The sequence below is a fragment of the Saccoglossus kowalevskii genome, chromosome 17 (genome assembly GCF_978046115.1).
Source record: "Saccoglossus kowalevskii chromosome 17, keSacKowa6.1, whole genome shotgun sequence".
In the NCBI taxonomy this organism is placed as follows: Eukaryota; Metazoa; Hemichordata; class Enteropneusta; family Harrimaniidae; genus Saccoglossus; species Saccoglossus kowalevskii.
The window spans coordinates 26656888-26678215 of NC_140657.1; the positions used below are offsets into that span (position 1 = coordinate 26656888).

Below are 21328 nucleotides of genomic sequence, written 5' to 3' on the forward strand. Positions count from 1 at the left end.
CCCATCTTGAGTTTATTATTGAACAGTGCATGTACCCCCCCCCCCAATTAATCAGAAATCCTGTTGATTTGAATTTAATTTGATCAGGGATGTGTAATACAAGTATTTTATATTTAGATCCTTTTCTTGTTTGTATATTTTTATTTTTATTTCTTTTTAAATCATAAAATTGTTTCGTTGAACTACTTTTTTTCACATAAGATTTGATTAAGTATTTTATGTTGAGCAAATTCTATGTGTGGCCATGGTAAATCAAACCACTGTTGAGTTTTGGTATATCCATGGTTGCCCGTCACAGGTCTCCGGCCTAAATGCAGATACCGTGGAATTGTTTTTTTGTTTTTAATTAATTGGAGAAATAATGAGCTGATGAATTGAGACTTTTGATTCAGTAGAATTTTTTTTTTTTTTTAAATTATAGTAATAAACTACTTTTAATTGTCATTATTCTATGTATTATTTCTAGAAATTAATTAAAATTACTAATCATGCCAAACGTTGGTCTGTACTTGTTTGTGGTGAATGAGAACATTATATTTTACAGTACTGCATCTAATAATCAGGCTTATATTCATTGCCTACCATCTATTTTGGTGTTATGCTGAGTGTGTATGTTGCCACTTTCTACAACTAATTGTCTGGGTATAGGGCGCCACCAAGTGGTAGATTTTGATAAATAACTCCCAGGGTTTAAATTTTGGGGATTTTTTTTGCATGGGAAATTACTCGTCTAATGATATTCCATCATATATAAGATCAACAAGAACTTTATTAAACCTTCTTATTTCTCTGAAGTAATAGTTTGCCTAGGACCACCTGAGGTTGTTGTTTTAATCATAATTATGGCTCTATTCACTGGAATTTAGTCATTTTTGGCAGATCTCATCTTACATAACCAAAGTTTACTTTGACCTAATTATTATAATTTTTGACCTCTCCTGACCTTGCATAGATCTGATAATTATGAGGTTGTGTGTTCAAGCACACATTTCATGAGATCAGCTCCATTGATTTGGCAGGTATAGTGCAAAGTAACTGGGAATCTTTTTTATTTTTATTTTATCACTTTTCTTGCTTTGTATTCAACTATTTAGACACAATGGAGTAATTTTTTATCCAGAAATGTTATATTTTGCTATGCGTTTCACCCATTTCTGTCAATCTCTTATATCTTGGTTGAAGATTTTGAAAATTTGTAATTCGGTATATTTTTTGCCCTAATCTTATTAATTGGCTGTGGTTGGGCTGTGGTCCGTAAATATAAATGTTTTTATTAAACTGGTCCAAAAATTTTATTCATTCATCAATGAATTATTCATGTCACCACTAATTTCAATGGCTCTAGGAATTCTGAGAAAAATGCTTAACCCCATTTTATGGGTTTTTTGTCTTATTTTCACATTATGGCAGACAAACTTAACAATTTGTAGTGCGGTCATTTCTAATGTACCGTATTCAAAGTTTAATGAGGTCAAAATCCCAAATATTTAAATAAATTCTCAAAATTGTGTTGTGTATCTTGTCACTGACAAGAGATTTGCATACTGTCAGTATATTAGCCAAGTAGTACAACTCTTTCAATTTCACAATTATTGCTCTTTTCTCAGAATTTTTGTGAATAGTTAGCTAATTAATCCCATCTTGAGTTTATTATTGAACAGTGCATGTACCCCCCCCCCCAATTAATCAGAAATCCTGTTGATTTGAATTTAATTTGATCAGGGATGTGTAATACAAGTATTTTATATTTAGATCCTTTTCTTGTTTGTATATTTTTATTTTTATTTCTTTTTAAATCATAAAATTGTTTCGTTGAACTACTTTTTTTCACATAAGATTTGATTAAGTATTTTATGTTGAGCAAATTCTATGTGTGGCCATGGTAAATCAAACCACTGTTGTGTTTTGGTATATCCAAGGTTGCCCGTCACAGGTATCCGGCCTAAATGCAGATACCGTGGAATTGTTTTTTTGTTTTTAATTAATTGGAGAAATAATGAGCTGATGAATTGAGACTTTTGATTCAGTAGAATTTTTTTTTTTTTTAAATTATAGTAATAAACTACTTTTAATTGTCATTATTCTATGTATTATTTCTAGAAATTAATTAAAATTACTAATCATGCCAAACGTTGGTCTGTACTTGTTTGTGGTGAATGAGAACATTATATTTTACAGTACTGCATCTAATAATCAGGCTTATATTCATTGCCTACCATCTATTTTGGTGTTATGCTGAGTGTGTATGTTGCCACTTTCTACAACTAATTGTCTGGGTATAGGGCGCCACCAAGTGGTAGATTTTGATAAATAACTCCCAGGGTTTAAATTTTGGGGATTTTTTTTGCATGGGAAATTACTCGTCTAATGATATTCCATCATATATAAGATCAACAAGAACTTTATTAAACCTTCTTATTTCTCTGAAGGTCTCTTGCCACTAATTAACCAATGGCTGCTCGTAGCCCTCAATTTAAATGCCCAGCAAGAACCAATGAAATTTTTTAAATATTATTTTTCTCAGGTGCTCCCTGTTTGAGGGCGTAATCACCTGGGTCAGAGGTGAGACCAACATGTGGTCTTTTGTTTACTACTTAGCGGCTGTGTACCTGTGGGTTTATTCTGTGTGTTAATGGATGTTCTAATCTTGGTGTTTTTCCAGTGATTTCTCTTGGTGCAATCCAAATACAGTAGGTGTGTCTTGTTTACCTGAGATTTGCAAGAGTTTGAGCTGGCCAACATGTTAGTTTTTTTCATATGGTTGATTACTGGCATGTTGATTTCCCATTTTTGAGCCATATTTTCAACTTTCTTCGTCATTTTCATATAGCAATCTCGTCATATGTTAACATTGTCGTCTATGGAAATTCAATTAGTGGTATGAGTCCTATAGTTCCATCAGGGTATGTTACAATGCCCTCACAGTTTACCAACAGCCAATCATATTGCTTCTTTCTACAACGCGCTTGGAAAGCTCTCAAAATCTTCAAGGCGGGCAAAGTCACGAGACGCGCACCACTCTATATGGAACGCCGTCACTGTCTTATGTGGTTGTCATTAAGTATATGACGACATTGCTGCACTATATAACGACTTGCTTTTAATATATGATGACAAAACGTTTATATATGGTGTCGTTTGACCAATATATGGTGACATTGCTTCTATATATGATGGTGTGTTTTTAATATATGATGACAAAACGTATATATATGGTGTCGTTTGACCAATATATGGTGACATTGCTTCTATATATGATTGTGTGTTTTCAATATATGGTGACAATACGTTTATATATGGTGTCGTTTGACCAATATATGGTGACATTGCTTCTATATATGATGGTGTGTTTTCAATATATGATGACAAAACGTTTATATATGGTGTCGTTTGACCAATATATGGTGACATTGCTTCTATATATGATGGTGTGTATTCAATATATGATGACACCACGTTTATATATGGTGTCGTTTGACCAATATATGGTGACATTGCTTCTATATAAGATGGTGTGTTTTCAATATATGATGACAACACGTTTATATATGGTGTCGTTTGACCAATATATGGCGACATTGCTTCTATATATGACGGTGTGTTTTCAATATATGATGACATTACGTTTATATATGGTGTCGTTTGACCAATATATGGTGACATTGCTTCTATATATGATGGTGTGTTTACAATATATGATGACATTACGTTTATATATGGTGTCGTTTGACCAATATATGGTGACATTGCTTCTAAATATGATGGTTTATCTGATGCATATTTTTTTGTATGTGTACCACAACTACGAATTTTCGTTCAATTTTCCCATAATTTGCGCATGCTCGTTTAATTGGCATCCATATTGAATTTTTAGAAGATAGGTTCATCATGGAATCGATGGCAGATGTTTTAAACCGGCTGAATTTGAACAACTTGATCGGCAGATTTGAAAATGAGAAAATAACGCCAAATCTAGTTCCCAAGCTCTCTGTACATGAAATGGAATTTCTTGGTGTAAGTAATCGTACTGACATGATGTCTCTGCGGTCTGTATGTAGTATCTTTGGAAGTGAAGCACCGCGTAAAGTGCAAACTTGTGGAGCTCCACAATTTGACATCCCGAAAACTGTACTAAAGAATCTCGTAGATGAGGGTTTCCTTATTCGAGAAATAGCTTCACTTTTAAGTGTATCTGAAAGTACTATTTACCGTAGGATGAGTCAATTCAAACTATCGAAAATGGATTTTACCGAGATCTCCGATGACCACCTTGATATCAATGTCAAAGAATTAACAACAGAGTATCCATATTGTGGAGAGAATATGCTAAAACATATGCTTGTCAAAAAATACAGCATTAAAGTCCAAAGAATGAGACTGAGAGACAGCATCCATAGAATCGATGAGATTGGAGTTGAGGGAAGGAAACGGGGAAGGTTACAAAGGAGAATATACAATGTTAAAGGACCCAATCATCTATGGCATGTAGATACAAACCATAAACTGATTCGATGGAATTTCATCATAGTTGGTGGAATCGATGGATTCAGTCGTTTACCCGTCATGTTGGACTGCACAGATAATAATACATCAACTACACTTTTACAATGTTTCAAAACTGCTGTCGATATGTATGGTGTTCCTAGTAGAGTACGCAGTGACATGGGAATGGAAAATATTCTTATAGCAGACTATATGATTACACAAAGAGGACCAGAACGTGGAAGCATGATCACTGGCAAAAGTGTCCATAATCAGCGTATTGAAAGACTTTGGAGAGATGTGTTCGATGGCGTATTGAGTTTGTATCACCAACTGTTCTATTTTATGGAAGATCAAGGTCTCTTAGATCCCTTGAGCAAAATTCATATAATTGCTCTTCACTATATCTTCAAGCCAAGAATCAATGAGAAATTGAATACCTGGAAAAATGCTTGGTCACAACACAGAATGCGGACCACAAGATCCTCACCTCTACGCCTCTGGATAGGAGGGCAGTTACACAACCCGATGGGGATTGAGCTATCTGGTAGTTTAATAGAGGAGTATGGTGTTGAAGGAATGGTTGATGGAGCCTCTGAAGGTGATACAAGACCAGTAGTGGACTCTCTATCACATGAATTTAGTGAGCATTGCTTACAGGAGTTGACCACACATGTACCTCAGACATCAACTTCTGATTGTTATGGTATTGATTTGTATGTAAAAGCAAGAGACATAATTAATAACCATATGCATGTTGATGTGCCACACAGTCAATAAATACACTAGTGTTTCTCTGATATGAGCTTCCTGAAATGCTTTTACTCATAATCATGATTATTAGTACAGTAAACAAAAATAGCTTGTGTGATTGACAGTGCCTCCTCAAAAACATAAATGGAAAATATGCAAATCAAACAGGCTCCCTTGTACACTGTCTTTTGTCAACTACGATATAGACATATACTTAAATGCATTAAAAATAATTACAGGAATAGTGATTAAAATAATTTGTATTGTTAGTCCCTGAACAAAGTCTGAAATCGAGAACTATTAATTAGGACTTCATCTGTCTGGGGCCATTTCTTTGACATGCTTCGACTGATCTCGTTCAAACTTGATAATGTATTGGGACATACATATGCACGTAAATTTTCATTACAGTTTGATATATGATCAACTGGCGGCCATTTTGGACCTAAAATATGCTAAATTCTGACATTTAAAAGCAGTTTCTCAGATATTGAACAATTTCATTCAAACTGATTATGCAAATTGGGTTACAGGTGCATGTCAATTTTTTTCAGATTTGAACAAAAACTGATGACTGGTGGTCATTTTGATTTTATTCATGTCAATTCCGATTTATCGCATAAATATTGTCAGATTCAGTTGAAAAATTTTCACACAATACTCACACATAATACAGTGAGTTTTGTTATTTCAAACAAATTTGACGAATTTACTGCCATTTTGTCCAAAATCCTTAAACTACAAATGTGTCCATAGCTATTTCTTGGAGATGGGCATTTCATTCAAGCAGTACACCAAGAGATGGATTAACACCAAAGTTGTTTTGAGATATGATTTAATATGGACAATCAGTCAATATTGATGCAAAAGTGTTAAATATCCATTTGGGCGAGTCCCTCTGTTTCACAAAGAGGTATAGCCACAAGCAGCCCATTAATTGTGAATCACTGCTAGTGATAGACATACTAAATACAGAGTGGGAATTCTCAATGCATTCTTTATTCATGATACTGTAACCAAGTAATTGCAGTCCTTCTCAATTACTAAGTTCAAGAAATATTGTTTTGTTAAAGTTACATAACAAAGTAACTGAATCATTAAACATCTTTATCCAAACATAGTAACCATTGTCACATATTCATCATAACACAGTAACCAGTGTAATATATGTCACAATTAAACATCTTTATCCAAACATAGTAACTATTGTTACATATTCATAACAAAGTAACCAATGTAAAATATGTCACAATTAAACATCTTTATCTAAACATAGTAACTATTGTTACATATTCATCATAAAACAGTAACCAATGTAAAAAATGTCACAATTAAACATCTTTATCCAAACATAGTAACTATTGTTACATATTCATCATAACAAAGTAACCAATGTAAAATATGTCACAATTAAACATCTTTATCTAAACATAGTAACTATTGTTACATATTCATCATAACACAGTAACCAATGTAAAATATGTCACAATTAAACATCTTTATCTAAACATAGTAACTATTCTTACATATTCATCATAACAAAGTAACCAATGTAAAATATGTCACAATTAAACATCTTTATCTAAACATAGTAACTATTGTTACATATTCATCATAAAACAGTAACCAATGTAAAAAATGTCACAATTAAACATCTTTATCCAAACATAGTAACTATTGTTACATATTCATCATAACAAAGTAACCAATGTAAAATATGTCACAATTAAACATCTTTATCTAAACATAGTAACTATTGTTACATATTCATCATAACACAGTAACCAATATAAAAAATGTCACAATATATGTCACAAGTAATCATTAAATAGTAATCGTTAAACATCTCTAATTAGCAACCAATGTTACATCTTCATCATAACACAGTAACCATTGTAATAAATATCACAATAATTTTTAAATAGTAGTCGTAGAACATCTCTATCTAAATACAGTAACCATTGTTACTTATTCACTGCAACAAAGTAAACATTGAATACCACTATTTAAACATAGTAACAATCATTATACACATGCCATAACACAATCAAAGGAAGCTTAGAAAGAACTCCTGTGTGCTGAGAGTATTGGAGACACATTAAAATTAATTAAAAATTTGCTTTTCAAACCAGAAGTGTGGCAACTAAGATTTGTCTGCTATTTGAGATGCACGACATGAAAACAATGTGATTCACATTATCAAAATTTTCATCCATGGTTTTTAGTCTAATTGTTTCCAGAGCACCTCTTGACAATTTCAATTTAAATCTGAGTTTTTTAGATATCAGAAATAGGCTAATAGATAATCAATATAGATTCAGGTCTGTATATAGTTTCAGAACTCACATGTACAAAATTTAATTATAATGTGATGAGTAATCCTGACTGAATTAGCAGAAAGCTGAAAAGTAAATTATTATGCAAATTAGGTAATTATTATTGATGTGTATAAACCTAAAACTAATTAGACCATCTATGTACGAAGTTTTATTGAAATGTGATTAGAACCAACAAATATGAATTATTATGCAAATTAGGTTAATATGATCTGATTTTAACCCAAAACTAATCAGGTCTGTGCATTGTCCTTGAACATCTATGTACCAAGATTCATTGAAACGGGACAATTAGTACTTGCAATATCAGTGTAAAAGCCGAAAACTAACTAATTATGCAAATTAGTTGATTAATATGCAGTTTTACCAAAATTAATCAGGTCTCTGCGATGTTCTAGATCATCTATGTACCAAGTTTCATTGAAAAGAAATGAAGTAATAGTACTTGAAATATCAAAAGCCAAAAATTGATTAATTATGCAAAATTAGGTAATTAATATTTCACATATCTGTCTGTGCATTATCCTAAGTTCCATTGAAATGTGATGATTAGTACCAGAGACATAAGAGAAAGAGCCGAAAATTTACTAATCATTATGCAAATTATATGCATGAATTTTTACCAAAAACTAATCAAATCTGTGCATTAGTCCAGAGCATCTATGTGCCAAGTTTCATCAAAATCCAAAGAATGGCCTTTTAGATATCAGTGGAACAGTCAAGGAACAGTTAAAAATTAGCTAATTACCATGCAAATCAGCACTCTCGCTTGCAGAGTCTTCGTGACCTAGGGAGCCACAGAGAGCCGCAACTAGACTCTGCCACAGGCGACATTTTACACCAAAATTGTTGGTATTCCGCGTTTTTTTTTAAAACTTGTTTCTTATATCCTAAGCTTCTGTTGAAAAAAATGTGTGTTATTTTAAATAAATATATCAAACATTTTTACATTCAGTGGTTAATTTTTTTCAAAATGTTAAATGAAAAGTAGATCATGCGGTAGTAGACGTAGATGTGAATAGTCAGTTCAAATCGTAGGTGCGTTCGCGTTGTTGCCTCGAGGTAACGCGGGCGCCTCGGGCCTGCCCAGTTTTCATTCGACTGCTATGTGACGTGACAACTGGGCAACTTTGGGAAAAAGATAACTACAAAATCGATGGGTAAAAAGGTGTTTAGATAATTTTCTCAAACATAAAATGCTAGTGGGCGTGATTTCAAAATAAATGTATACATTTTATACGAGTTTCGCTCACATAGCAACAGCAAATACATCTACTCCCTGTCACGTCACTTGGGCACCCCCAGGGAGAGTCGCGAATGCACTCATGGCAAAGCAAAAAGTAGGTCCGGTCATTAGTATTTAAATAAACTTGTGGCAGAGAGTAGTGGGACGTTCATTGGCGACTTCCTAGCTTAGCGTTAAAAGACCCATAGTCTCTGCGACTGAGAATGGCAAATCAGGTTCAACCAAAACCTATTCAGAATTGCGCATTAGCCCAGAGCATCTATGTACCAAGTTTCATTGAAAACCAACATGCGGTTCTTGAGATATCAGTGGAATGGACGGACACGGACACACACACACATACATACATACTAACCGCAAAGACTTCCATTGTGTGCTTCACGGGAGTCAAAACCACTGTAAAGTTTCACAAGAAAAGAAAACAAAACATGAATTTCAGTTCTCGTCATTTAATTATAAAATACTCATGTCTCCAAACAACTTCCATTGACCCATGTCCAAAATCTCAGAGTACAACCAAAGTGCAACCAAACTATGTCTCATACATGCTCAAAAAACTGCATTCATAAATCTGAGTAAACCTTGATGTACCTTTAATAATAACTTGACTTTTTTGTTAATTCAGGTCTTTGTATATTACCAGGACCTTGGTTTGTTTCTGTATCACCACTATAAATCACCTCAAAATGTAACCATTACACCCCTCTACAGTTTCCAGAGATTGGTAATGGTACGACCCATCTGTCACTGATTCAGATCAAGGTCATGACCAGGTCATGACATCACTAAAAATCCTGGCATTACAATCTAAGCTAATTAATTTTTCTGAGCATGCTCAGTGGTGTTGGAATAGGTAATTTTGAATAAAATTATGAAAAAGACCCATTTAGGATTTTCAGATCTGGCAAAAAAAATTATGTGCATATTCGGCAGAGACTTATTCATCAACCTGCAAAGTTTCATCGATATCTGCTGCATAATTTCTGAGAAAATGCTAGAAACCGGGAATAAGAAACTATACTCTGGACTTTTTTGTTTTACAAAAAAAAATATAATTAATTGTCAATTCAGCCTTTTTAACACGATCACCAAAACTAACGCGACTGCGAAAGTAATCCCGACTGGATGCATCTGCAGGCGACCCCCTGCGTTGGAATGAAAACCGGAGCGGAATCACTCCAGTGATTATGCTAATTAAAAGATGTTGACGAGCATCCATCTCTGCGATCGAATCGAATCAACCTTTAAAAGGACACGTTTTCTTTTCACACACCAACTCATGAATAATCATTGACATCATGAATAATTAATATCAGTCAAATACCCGCAGATGCGTCCAGTCGGGATTTTTTTAGCGGTCAGGTTAGTTTAGACTAAAAAAACAATTATTTCTTTTTGTAAAAAAGCAAGCAGCCTGACGGCTGAGATAGCCCCGCTGTTAGCAATGAACATTTCAATTAAAGAACTGAAGATATCATTAGAAAATGAACAATATGTATAGTATCTAAGCAATCGGACTGTTTTCAACAAGAATTCAAAAATATCACTTTTCACCAAAAATGACAAAAATATTCATCAAAGTTAGAGAATTTAAGATATCATCATGAAATGAACAAATCTGAGAGGTACACATGTAGTACCTATATATGTAATATCAAAGTAATCGTTTTTTTACAAGAAGTCGAAAAGTTTACTTTTTCCCAAAAATATTCACCAAAAATGAGATTTTGACATGAACTGAACAAATCTGAGAAAGAACCATCAAAGGTACTAGCATATCAAATTAAAAAACATTCTAACTTGCGGTTTTGAAGAAGAAGTTGAGGTTGTAAAGTTGATGACGACGGACAATCAGTAATATGAACAGCTGTGTCAACTTTGTCGATAGCGGAGCTAAAAGTTGACGCGGACGACGAAAAATTACTCATATGATAAGCCCCGCTCGACAAAGTCGACAGCGGAGCTAAAAAGTGATTAATGTAATCATAGTATATCATGCTGGGAAAAAGTAAATTAAAAGAAGCAACATTTTATATATTTCCAAAAAAATGGTTTAAAAAGGCTTCATCATACAGCCCCAACAGTATTTTTTTTTCTGGAAGTTGTTGATCAAGACATGCTCTTGGGAGCTTCAGCATGTTTGCAGTAGGAAAGAATAATGCATCTTTTGGCTTTTCATAGAACGATAATGAAGGACCTTCTCTATATCCTAAAATTGGCTCATGGTAGTCACATGTAACAAACTTCAGAATGTGGTTCAATGTAATCCCCGATCTTCTACCACCTACAATAAATTAAGAAATAGAATGATGTATTGGGGTCAATTTTACATTGTCAAGAATTATGTATCTGCACCGCACACCACACCACCCTACACCACACTACACCACACCATACCATACACCACACTACACCACACAACCGGAACACCACACCACCCTACACCACACCACACCACCCTACACCACACTACACCACACCAGACCACACCAGACCAGACCAGACCACCCTACACCACACCATACCACACCACACCACACCACACCACACCACACCACCCTACACTACAGAATTGATGAAGTAGAGTTCTAAATATTATTGGTCCTGCAGCGAAGTAGCAAATAAACAAGCAGCCTGTATGTAATTAAAGATATTGTCACAAAATGAACACATCTGATGCTGGTCAATTCAAGGAATGTACATATACGAATCAAAGCAATCAGCAACAGTTTTTTTGAGAAATTGTTGAAAGTATCAAAATTAAATAATTGAAAATTTTAAAGTTCTCTTTGTGCTAGTCATATTAAAGTGGAGGGGTTTTCGCAAGCTTGTCCTTGAAACTTGACGTTTACAACAGATTGTGTATTTACATCAAATTCGAACATGTGTTGCGTGAAGACCCCTCCGGTTTAAGACATAGCAAAGAAAAAGTGACATTTTAATCAAACAAGATGGCCGCCGGTCGACCAAATTTGATCAAATTGCAAATTGAATTGACATGTACACGTATCCATTTATGACATGCTAAATATCAATGAAAATGATACATGGGTGACAGAGATACAGTAACATGGATTCAAATAAATCTTTGATCTGATTATGAAATAAAGTGACATGTGTATGATGTATGTGCCAAATACGAATGAAAATGGCACATAAATCTTGGAAATATAGTAGTAAGGCCAAAAAGTCAGATGGCTGTCAATTGGCCATCCTTGATCCGATTTTGAAACGAATTTGAATGAAAACTGACATAGCATGTCCAAGATACCACATTTAAAAAACAAAACAAGATGCCTGCCAGTCGGCCATTTTTGATCCAATTGCAAAAGAAATTGTCATGGACGTGTATCCTAACATGTATAATCTATGTACCAAATTTGAATGAAAACTGACAAAGCATGTCCAAAATACAACATTTTCAAAAAACAAGATGGCTGCCAGTCGGCCATTTCGAATCAATTCGCTAAACCACTGCATGTCCCACATAAAGTACTAGACACATGCTAAGAATGAACGGAATCGGTCCAAAGGATTCTGAAATATGACTACGGACGGACGGACAGAGACCGAATTATAAGTCCCCCTTTTCAGACTTCGTCCGAACAGAGACTAATAAAATCAGAAATGCTCCTTTTCGGTGCCTACATATAAAATACTACAGCAATTGAGTCAGAAATAGTATTTTTTACATAAAAGCACAAAAATATCATCAAAATTAGAGTATTGTCACAAAATTAAATCAAAGAAAACTTAGAAAGAACTCCCGTGTGCTGAGAGTATTGAAGACACATTAAAAATTAATTCAAAATTACTTGTACATGAGATATTGATGGAAAAGCTGAAAACTAATTATGTAAATCAGGTAACTAATATGAACAGAACAGAACAAAAAAATTATGAATTATCATGCTAATTAGAGAATTAATATTAATCAAAATTAATCAGGCCTGTCTATTGTCCTAGAGCATTTATGTAGAAAATTTTATTCAAATGTGATGATCAGTAATTGAGATATCAGTGTTAATTAATTATTATTATTAATTATGTTAATTAGGTGATTAAAGCATAAATATTTACCAAATATTAATTGGGTTTCTGCATAGTTCTCTTTAAAAGTTTCATTAAAATCCAATTTGTGGTTCTTTATATATCAGTGGAACATGATGCAAATTAGGTAATTAATATCCAATTAAAACTAATCAGGTGTCTGCATAATCCAAGAAGATCTATGTAGCAAGTCTCATTGAAATATGATGATTACTACTTGATATATCAAAAGCTGAAAATTAATTAATTATGCAAATTAGGTAATTAATATTGCACAGATTTTTACTCAAAACTAATAAAATCTGAGCATTAGTTTGGAGCATCTGTGTGCCAAGTTTTATCAAAATCCAATGAGTGGTTCTTTAGATATCAGTGGAACAGTCATGGAACAGCTAAAAATCAGCTACTGTAAAAGGATTAATTTTTCACTGGGTTTTAGTTTTGCTTATTTCGCTGACTGGAAATTGCGCTAAATTAAAACCCAGTGAATATGTAAAATTTAGCATAGAACACTTTATCTAAATGACGAAACCGTGAATTTAAAACCCACTGAATATGCCTGATATGGTAAATCAGCGAAATTTTAACCCAGTGAAAATAAGTCATTTTACAGTAATTATCATGCAAATTAGGTAATTAATATGCATGGATGTTCACCAAAACCTAATCAAATCTGCGCATTGGCCCAGAGCATCTATGCATCAAGTTTCATCAAAAACTGATGTATGGTTCTTGAGATATCAGTGGAACAGATGGACACACACACACACACACTAACTGCAAAGACTCCCTTTTTGTGCTTCGCACACGGGAGTCAAAAAACAATTGAAACAGTTTTTGGCAAGCAAAAGCCAAACCAATCCATTAAGTTCAGGCCCACGTCAGTTACCTGGAACTGCATTTGTTTGTTAAAACATCAAAGCTATCAGTCTATTTTAATATGCAATCATCATTTGACATACTAGAACATGTATGCAAAGATTTATAAAAATTCAATCTACTTGCCTGCTACTTCTCTCAGGTATGCAATGAAGACTGCATAAACTTCATTTTCATACTTGCGGCTGTTTGATCCGTCAGGACTGAAGTCAGGCTTTAAGAGAAACTTAAGTTTCCGAAAGGTCAAAATGCTATTTTCATTTGGTACAAACATATACATAAACTGTGGCAGCTTCTAATCTTACAAAGCTACAATAAAATCAAAGAAGGAATATTTAAAAAATAAAATAACTGACATTTCTGAAAAAAAGTTATTCAACATGTAATATGTAAATATGTACAATTTGCTGAACACCCAGTGTTCTCCACAAAGCGTTTCTGAGTAGAAGGTACAACTCTGACAACTGACAGGTTGTCTGTAACTACCGGTGTATATAGATATTCCATCTCAACTGATTTAAACTTGACTTTTATTGTCAACCTGTTAAAGACATTTATTATTTCTGATGTTAACGCATTAAACTAAACAAACGTGCTAACACTGGCTAGCTTATTGAGAGAACTTTGTTTGTGTTGCATTTAAAAGTTGAAAGCAAAAAACATGACAATGCACAAAACCTAGATTTTTTCTGAAATTGTTGAAGTCAAAATTGACCGTTCAAAAGAGACTGCTTGAATAAAATTGAGAAAAAATTCAATAAATTCACCATCACTTTTAAATTAATGGCCGACATCATTGACATTGATGAGACAAAGCGTATCACATGTTTGCATAATCAGTCGTTAATAATCAATACAGGAATACATGAAAGAAATGTTTAGAAAGCAGAATTAAACCACGCTTTGAGTGGGAAAAATAAATCATGTAACTAATTCTGTCGTTCTGTATCCATCAACTATTTTTTTTAAATGGCTATTTTATTTAAACTACCAGCTTAAATGCTTTGACCAGTGGTATGTTGACCTCTATTTGAATTGTTCATTTTGTGACAATATGATCACTTCTCTATTTTTAGTGAATATCTTTGTGATTTTTGGTGAAAAAATGCTATTTTTGACTTCTTTAAATTAACAGCACTGATACCTTGTTTTGCTGAAGACACCATACAAACACAGTGGACCTATTTTGGTCGTCAGGTCACTAGTTGATAAATGGCTAGGCCTTTGAAGTCAAAAGACAGTTTCAGGTCGATCGGATATCAGTTCTCAGCATTCAATCTACAACATTCGCTTACGATGAAACTAAGTTGAGTTTTACTTGCATTTCATAACTGAGTAATAATAATCAATACTTGTAACTTCTCAAAAACAAGGAAGTTGTTCGCTGGTAAAATGCTGTAACTGGGCGTAACCCATGAAAAAGTTTAAGCTAAAACGTTGTTTTTAGTGATTTGAGATTTAAAATCTGCATTCTTACAACGATGCCCATACATACCTTGCATATGCCAAGTTTATCAAAACCAATTCTGAGCTTTTTAATACAAAGTGATGGCATGGTACTTTCAAAAAGTTCTTGTCGAACCTCTTCTTTCATGAACTGTGGTATTCTACCATTTTGCAATGTACTAAGTCCTGTAAAAAGAAAGGCAAAATATTGGTCAATTGCACAAACGAAGAATGATATATGGTAATTATTTTATTAAAATTGTTTTTTTGAATAAGTATAAAAATTGGTATCAATATAAAGAACCATAAAAGTTTAATATTTTATTTCTGACACCATCAACCTATTTTTTGAGGAAAATGTAAGACAATGAGTTGTACATTTTTAATATGCATCTACTCAGAGATGGCTAGTATAACTGAATCATGCCATGTATTTTCATTCACAAGTTAATGTAAATCCAATGAACTTACCCATTATGATACCAACAACCTCATAGTCATTTGCAAGGTGAAGCTTTAAACCATTTTCAAAATATTTATCATTTATTTCCCTCAATACTTCTGTAAAGAATTCTTTCCTTGGACCACCAAAATCATGGGCTTCCTGTAATTGTAGATATAGTAACTGATAACATTCTAGCTATAGGTTACAATAGTGAATTTTAAGAAGCAATAAACCAGTTCAGTTATATATAGTTATATACAACTCAGCAAAGGCTTTTTATACACTTGAGATGAGATGCTGTTGTCACCAGAACCTACCTCACCATAGAATTCTACTTCTAATGTCAATCTCAGGTTGTTGAGTAAGGCAATTTCATCCATTCCAGTACTTAAAATTTCAAATCTGTCAACCATTATGAAATTGGTTTGGCCTTCTAAGACTTCACTTGAATCATCAATGTCCAATTTCCTTCCAGTCACCATTTGACTTTGAAAATATTTCAATATTTCTACTGGGTCTGAAATATTGTTTTTTTCGCAGTAGTCAAAGGTTACATTTACTGCTATATCCACAGAGTTGGATGGAGGTTTATTTTCTTCATCAGACTGAAAATAATCATAACTAGTGAGTAATGAATGAGTAAAGTCATTGAAAACCAAGTCTTATTAAAATACAACAATTGATTTTGAGATGTAGGTAGAAAAATTGGGTAATTATTATGCAAATTAAGCAATTATTGTGCATAGATTTCAAGCCAAAACTTATTAGGTCTGTGTATTGTTCAGAGGCACAAATGTACCAAATTTCATTATAATGTGATGATTAATTCTTAAAAAAAATATGTGGAAAGTAATTATGCAAATTAGATAATTATTATGAATACATATACATATAAACCCCAAACAATATAGATTGACTGCAAATGAGGCAATTACTATGCACAGATTCTAATGTGAAACTAATAAGGTCTGTGTAATGTCACAGAGCATCTATGTACCAAGTTTCATTAAAATGTGATGATTAGTACTTGAGATACAATGTATGAGTGACAAAGTCAAAAATTTACTAATTATTATGGAAAAAGGGAAATTAATATGCACATGATTTTTACCCAAAATTAATCAGGTGCATTGTCCCAGAGCAGCTATGTAGCAAGTTTCATTGAAATCAAACCAGCGGTTCTTGAGACATCGGTAGAAAAGATGCACACAGACAGGGTAAACACAAAAGACTCCCATTGTGTTCTTTGCATTCAGGAGTCAAAAAAAAGCCTCAGGCCTATAGCAAATACTAATACAGAAAAAAAAAAACTAGTGATCAACAATTCTGACATCCAGTAAGTTAGAGTGTAGGTAAACATGGCTAAATTGCGGGTTACATAGCAACATTAATGTACTCTTATTATTCAATTAAAAAGAATTAAAATTTATAGTTATGATAATTTCAATAAATATTCATGGTCACGCGCATGTTGGCTATGTTCAAGTGGCCACTACTGGTTAAACATAGAATAGAAACAAAGCATTTTGGGCATCGGTACTTTGTGACAACATTAGGTTAATTTACACTCAACTTTAATATGGGGTCATAATTAACAAGCCATGACACAGTCCCCGTCAGTTATCAACTTAAGATATATAGTTTTGTTTATAGTAATATAGTTGGAACATAAACATAAACAGCATTAATTAACACAAAATAGCCACTGGTCTGCCATTTTGAATACATCTATATATCTATAACATGATGTATAGTAAATATATAAAATTTTAACGTAATTCGTCAAATCATGTCAGAAATACAGCTCCAGAACTGCATTCAGCCAGCCATTTTGAATCCAAATTCAAAAATAAAATGATATACATCGAGGTCCCATAATGATCAACATATGTACCAAGTTTGAATTCTTGATTTTGATGATTTTTCAGCACAAAAATGGACGCCATTTGGCCATCTTGAATCAGATCGTGAAACAAATTGATGTGCATATGCATAATATTATGTATGATGTATGTGTGAAGTTTGAACATAATCGGTCTAGCCATGTGTAAGATACAGGTCCGGACACACACATGCGCAGATATAAAAGTAATCAGAGTCACAATTCATGCGAAACTTTTGGAATTATACTGTCTGTAATTATTACGGTTGCAAAAATAATTGTGATCTGAATTTGGGAATGTTTTTTTTTTTAATGTTACCTTGTCTGAAGTAAAAAAAACAAAGTCTGCATAAGAATTGAATTTCTAATATTGTTACAAACCAAAATCTTACAGCCAAAATTACATAGTTTGTGAAAATAATTTCACACAAGATCAGATGCTTTGTACAAAATGCATGATAGTAAAATATATATTGTGTAAATTCCAGAAATAGAAATGAGCTTTGATGGATTTTCAAAATTATAGCTGTTATGCATCTTATGATTTGTTATTGTTTACTGTGATAAATATCCATATTTTGTTGTTGAAAGTCATAAACAAATTTGCAGTTGGGCTGTGTCGTGTGTAATGTACATGTATATGACAACGAGACAAGGGGGAATCCCCTGCAGGAAAACTTGAACTCTTCTATGTGTTAACCAACAACGATTAGCCCAGAATGAAATAAATTTTCAGTTGTTTAAAAACAGTGAGTGTTGATTTGTATGCTAGGTGTCGAACAAGCAATATGCCATGTACTGTTAGGTTAATGAGTTAATTAGTATACAAGCAGCTCTGGTCATAAATATTTCATTAGTTTGAAGCTGCTGGTAGTGAGACTTCACTGTTGGAATATTCTGGCTCAAAAGACAGGAACCAATCCCAGTTCCAAATTATCCATAATGATACAAGTGAACGTAAAAAACAATACAAGAACAGCAGAGAATGTACAATTTATAAGCAATGGATTGACTTTGAATGAACCTAGCCTAATATGTCACAGAAGTACCCCAATGTAGTTTGTTACTTTGTTAATTGGTTGTGTTTGTTTTATTGTGGAATGATGTTTGTTAACATAGCGATTGGTATAATTGGTCGTTGGTCTTTCACACCTGTTTAGCTTATTTAATTTTGGATAATTTTCTATTTTCTATGCTGCACCTGACACAGAAATATTTTTAAAAAAAAAACTATGTTCAAAAAATACTCACCAAAGGTGGATTATTTTCAATTTCACCAGAAACTTCCAAAGAAACATTACTACTTTCAGAGCTACTTCTTTGTTCCAAAGCGATGTTGGCTGTAGATATATCCATGTTGTGGCTTGACTCAGTGGTTTCAATATTGGGTGTATTTTTTTCAGAAGGCATGTCATCTTCACTTACATCAAAAACAGCAGTGCACTCCCACAGGTGTGATCGTAATTCTCGAACCAAGAAACTTTTTTTGCATCCTTTGCATATTTCTTGAAGAGTGGATATTGTTACTGGTGCAGCGGATTTAGTGTCCAGATTTGTCTGTATTGGACGCAGGTAGATCTTAGATTGGGGTCCCAAACTGGCCTTCAAGTCACTCACGGTCCATGGACAGGAAATGAGTGTCAGTAATCTAGAACCAGACACACAATGTAATAACTCAAATCCACCGCAACAACGTAACTGAGGAAAACCTTTATCGTCGTCTGTCAATCTCTGCATTACAGTTTCTTCGTCGTCAGCGGCAAAAAACTGAATTTTCTTGGCGCCAAGACCTGCTTTATGAAGTTCGGCTCGTTCACTTTGTGAAGGAACAGTCGTTGTATTTCTATTCGCTAAGCAAAACAAGTTAGCCGTCCATGTTCTCGGACGGGTAGTTTCAGCTGGATGATTTCTTTTTCGAGATGTCCTACGACCTGAATTCGATGTCCTGCTACTGGTACCAGGCCTAAACAACATGTTTCTTTCATGTGAAACACGTCTTGCCAAACTCGTGTGCGGCGTACTTGACTCACCGGTATCGGCACTGTCATTTCCACTTTCATGATTCGGCTTGCACATCTCTCGAATACGTATCCTATCCCCAATCGTAGTTATGCCTAGACGAACAAGTTCACCATCCGTTATGGCTAATACAGTAGAAGGTTCTATTCTTTCGTCGGAAAACCGTTGAGATAAATTTCCTAAACCAAGTTTCTCGAGTATTCCCTCCATCATGGTCCGCTGTTAATAATAGCACACGCATGCGCGAAGCAGGGGCGCTGCATTCTGGGATATCCTTCATATATTGAAGTGAGCACCCCATCATATATTGACATTTCACCTTCGTATATTGACGTCTCGTGAACATATGTTGAAGCATGCGCACTGTATATAAAACTAACGTCACTGTATAAGAAAAGAGCGCCACCATATATTAAAAACACACCATCATATATAGAAGCAATGTCACCATATATTGGTCAAACAACACCATATATAAACGTTTTGTCATCGTATATTGAAAACACACTATCATATATAGAAGCAATGTCACCATATATTGGTCAAACGACACCATATATAAACGTAATGTCATCATATATTGAAAACACACCATCATATATAGAAGCAATGTCACCATATATTGGTCAAACGACACCATATATAAACGTTTTGTCATCATATATTGAAAACACACCATCATATATAGAAGCAATGTCACCATATATTGGTCAAACGACACCATATATAAACGTTTTGTCATCATATATTGAAAACACACCATCATATATAGAAGCAATGTCACCATATATTGGTCAAACGACACCATATATAAACGTGTTGTCATCATATATTGAAAACACACCATCATATATATAGAAGCAATGTCACCATATATTGGTCAAACGACACCATATATAAACGTTTTGTCATCATATATTGAACACACACCATCATATATAGAAGCAATGTCACCATATATTGGTCAAACGACACCATATATAAACGTTTTGTCATCGTATATTGAAAACACACCATCATATATTGAAACAATGTCGCCATATATTGGTCAAACGTCACCATATATAAACGTTTTGTCATCATATATTAAAAACACACCATCATATATAGAAGCAATGTCGCCATATATTGGTCAAACGACACCATATATAAACGTATTTTCATCATATATTAAAAGCAACTCGTTATATAATGCAGCAATGTCGCCATATACTTAGTGACAACCACATAAGACAGTGACGGCGTTCCATAACTCTACCATGTATTTCTATGGGCTCTGTGCGAGCCGGTGAAAAGAGCTAAAATCGAGGAAACAGCACAAACATAAATTTGAAAAAATCCTAAACAACCAAACTTAAATATGTTGCATATGTAGGGATAATCTTGTTACACTGTTCAGGGGGTGTCAACAACCGTCCCAAAATACCGTTTTCTGCCAGGCGGTGAAAATGCCTGACCTGAGAATGAATGTCGCTGCGCACAGTGGAAGCTTTTTTGGCTTGGATGTCGAGGCAATACAGCGACGACGTCCATACATCATGCAACTCACAGATATTCAGACCAAAGCTATGCCACTGCTGAGTATTATAGAAGACTAGGTGTTATATTTCAAAGCTCATGATGTCACTGCAACATATATTGGCAGAAATGACGCCAAAGACATCGGAAACGCAAAGCTCCAAGCGCTTACTGGCAGTCATTGTAACAAAGCTTTCTATTGGTCGGTAAACTTTCTATCGCGCAACCACGTGACATACACGGTTATGAATAGAATTACCGCACGGTGTTGT

General features: G+C 34.0%; 1 protein-coding gene across 1 annotated transcript; it reads right to left on the reverse strand.

Moving 5' to 3' along the window:
• Positions 1-13877: 13877 nt before the first annotated feature.
• LOC144345212 (uncharacterized) lies at positions 13878-19875 on the reverse strand. Its single transcript, XM_085492130.1, has 5 exons — positions 18771-19875; positions 15955-16242; positions 15664-15796; positions 15242-15378; positions 13878-14055 (listed from the first exon to the last, which is right to left on the reverse strand). Exons 1-5 carry the CDS (start codon positions 19749-19751, stop codon positions 13990-13992), a joined length of 1605 nt encoding a protein of 534 aa, XP_085348256.1. The 5' UTR covers positions 19752-19875; the 3' UTR covers positions 13878-13989.
• Between the last annotated feature and the right edge of the window lie 1453 nt (positions 19876-21328).

Excerpts from the sequence above, each read along its gene's own strand:
- LOC144345212 (XM_085492130.1), bottom strand. The coding sequence starts at position 19,751 with ATGATGGAGGGAATACTCGAGAAACTTGGTTTAGGAAATTTATCTCAA. Across the intron at positions 15,797-15,954 it reads AAGTAGAATTCTATGGTGAG|GAAGCCCATGATTTTGGTGG; the intron begins GTAGGTTCTGGT and ends CTACAATTACAG. Across the intron at positions 14,056-15,241 it reads ATAAACTTGGCATATGCAAG|CTTTGTAAGATTAGAAGCTG; the intron begins GTATGTATGGGC and ends ATTTTATTGTAG.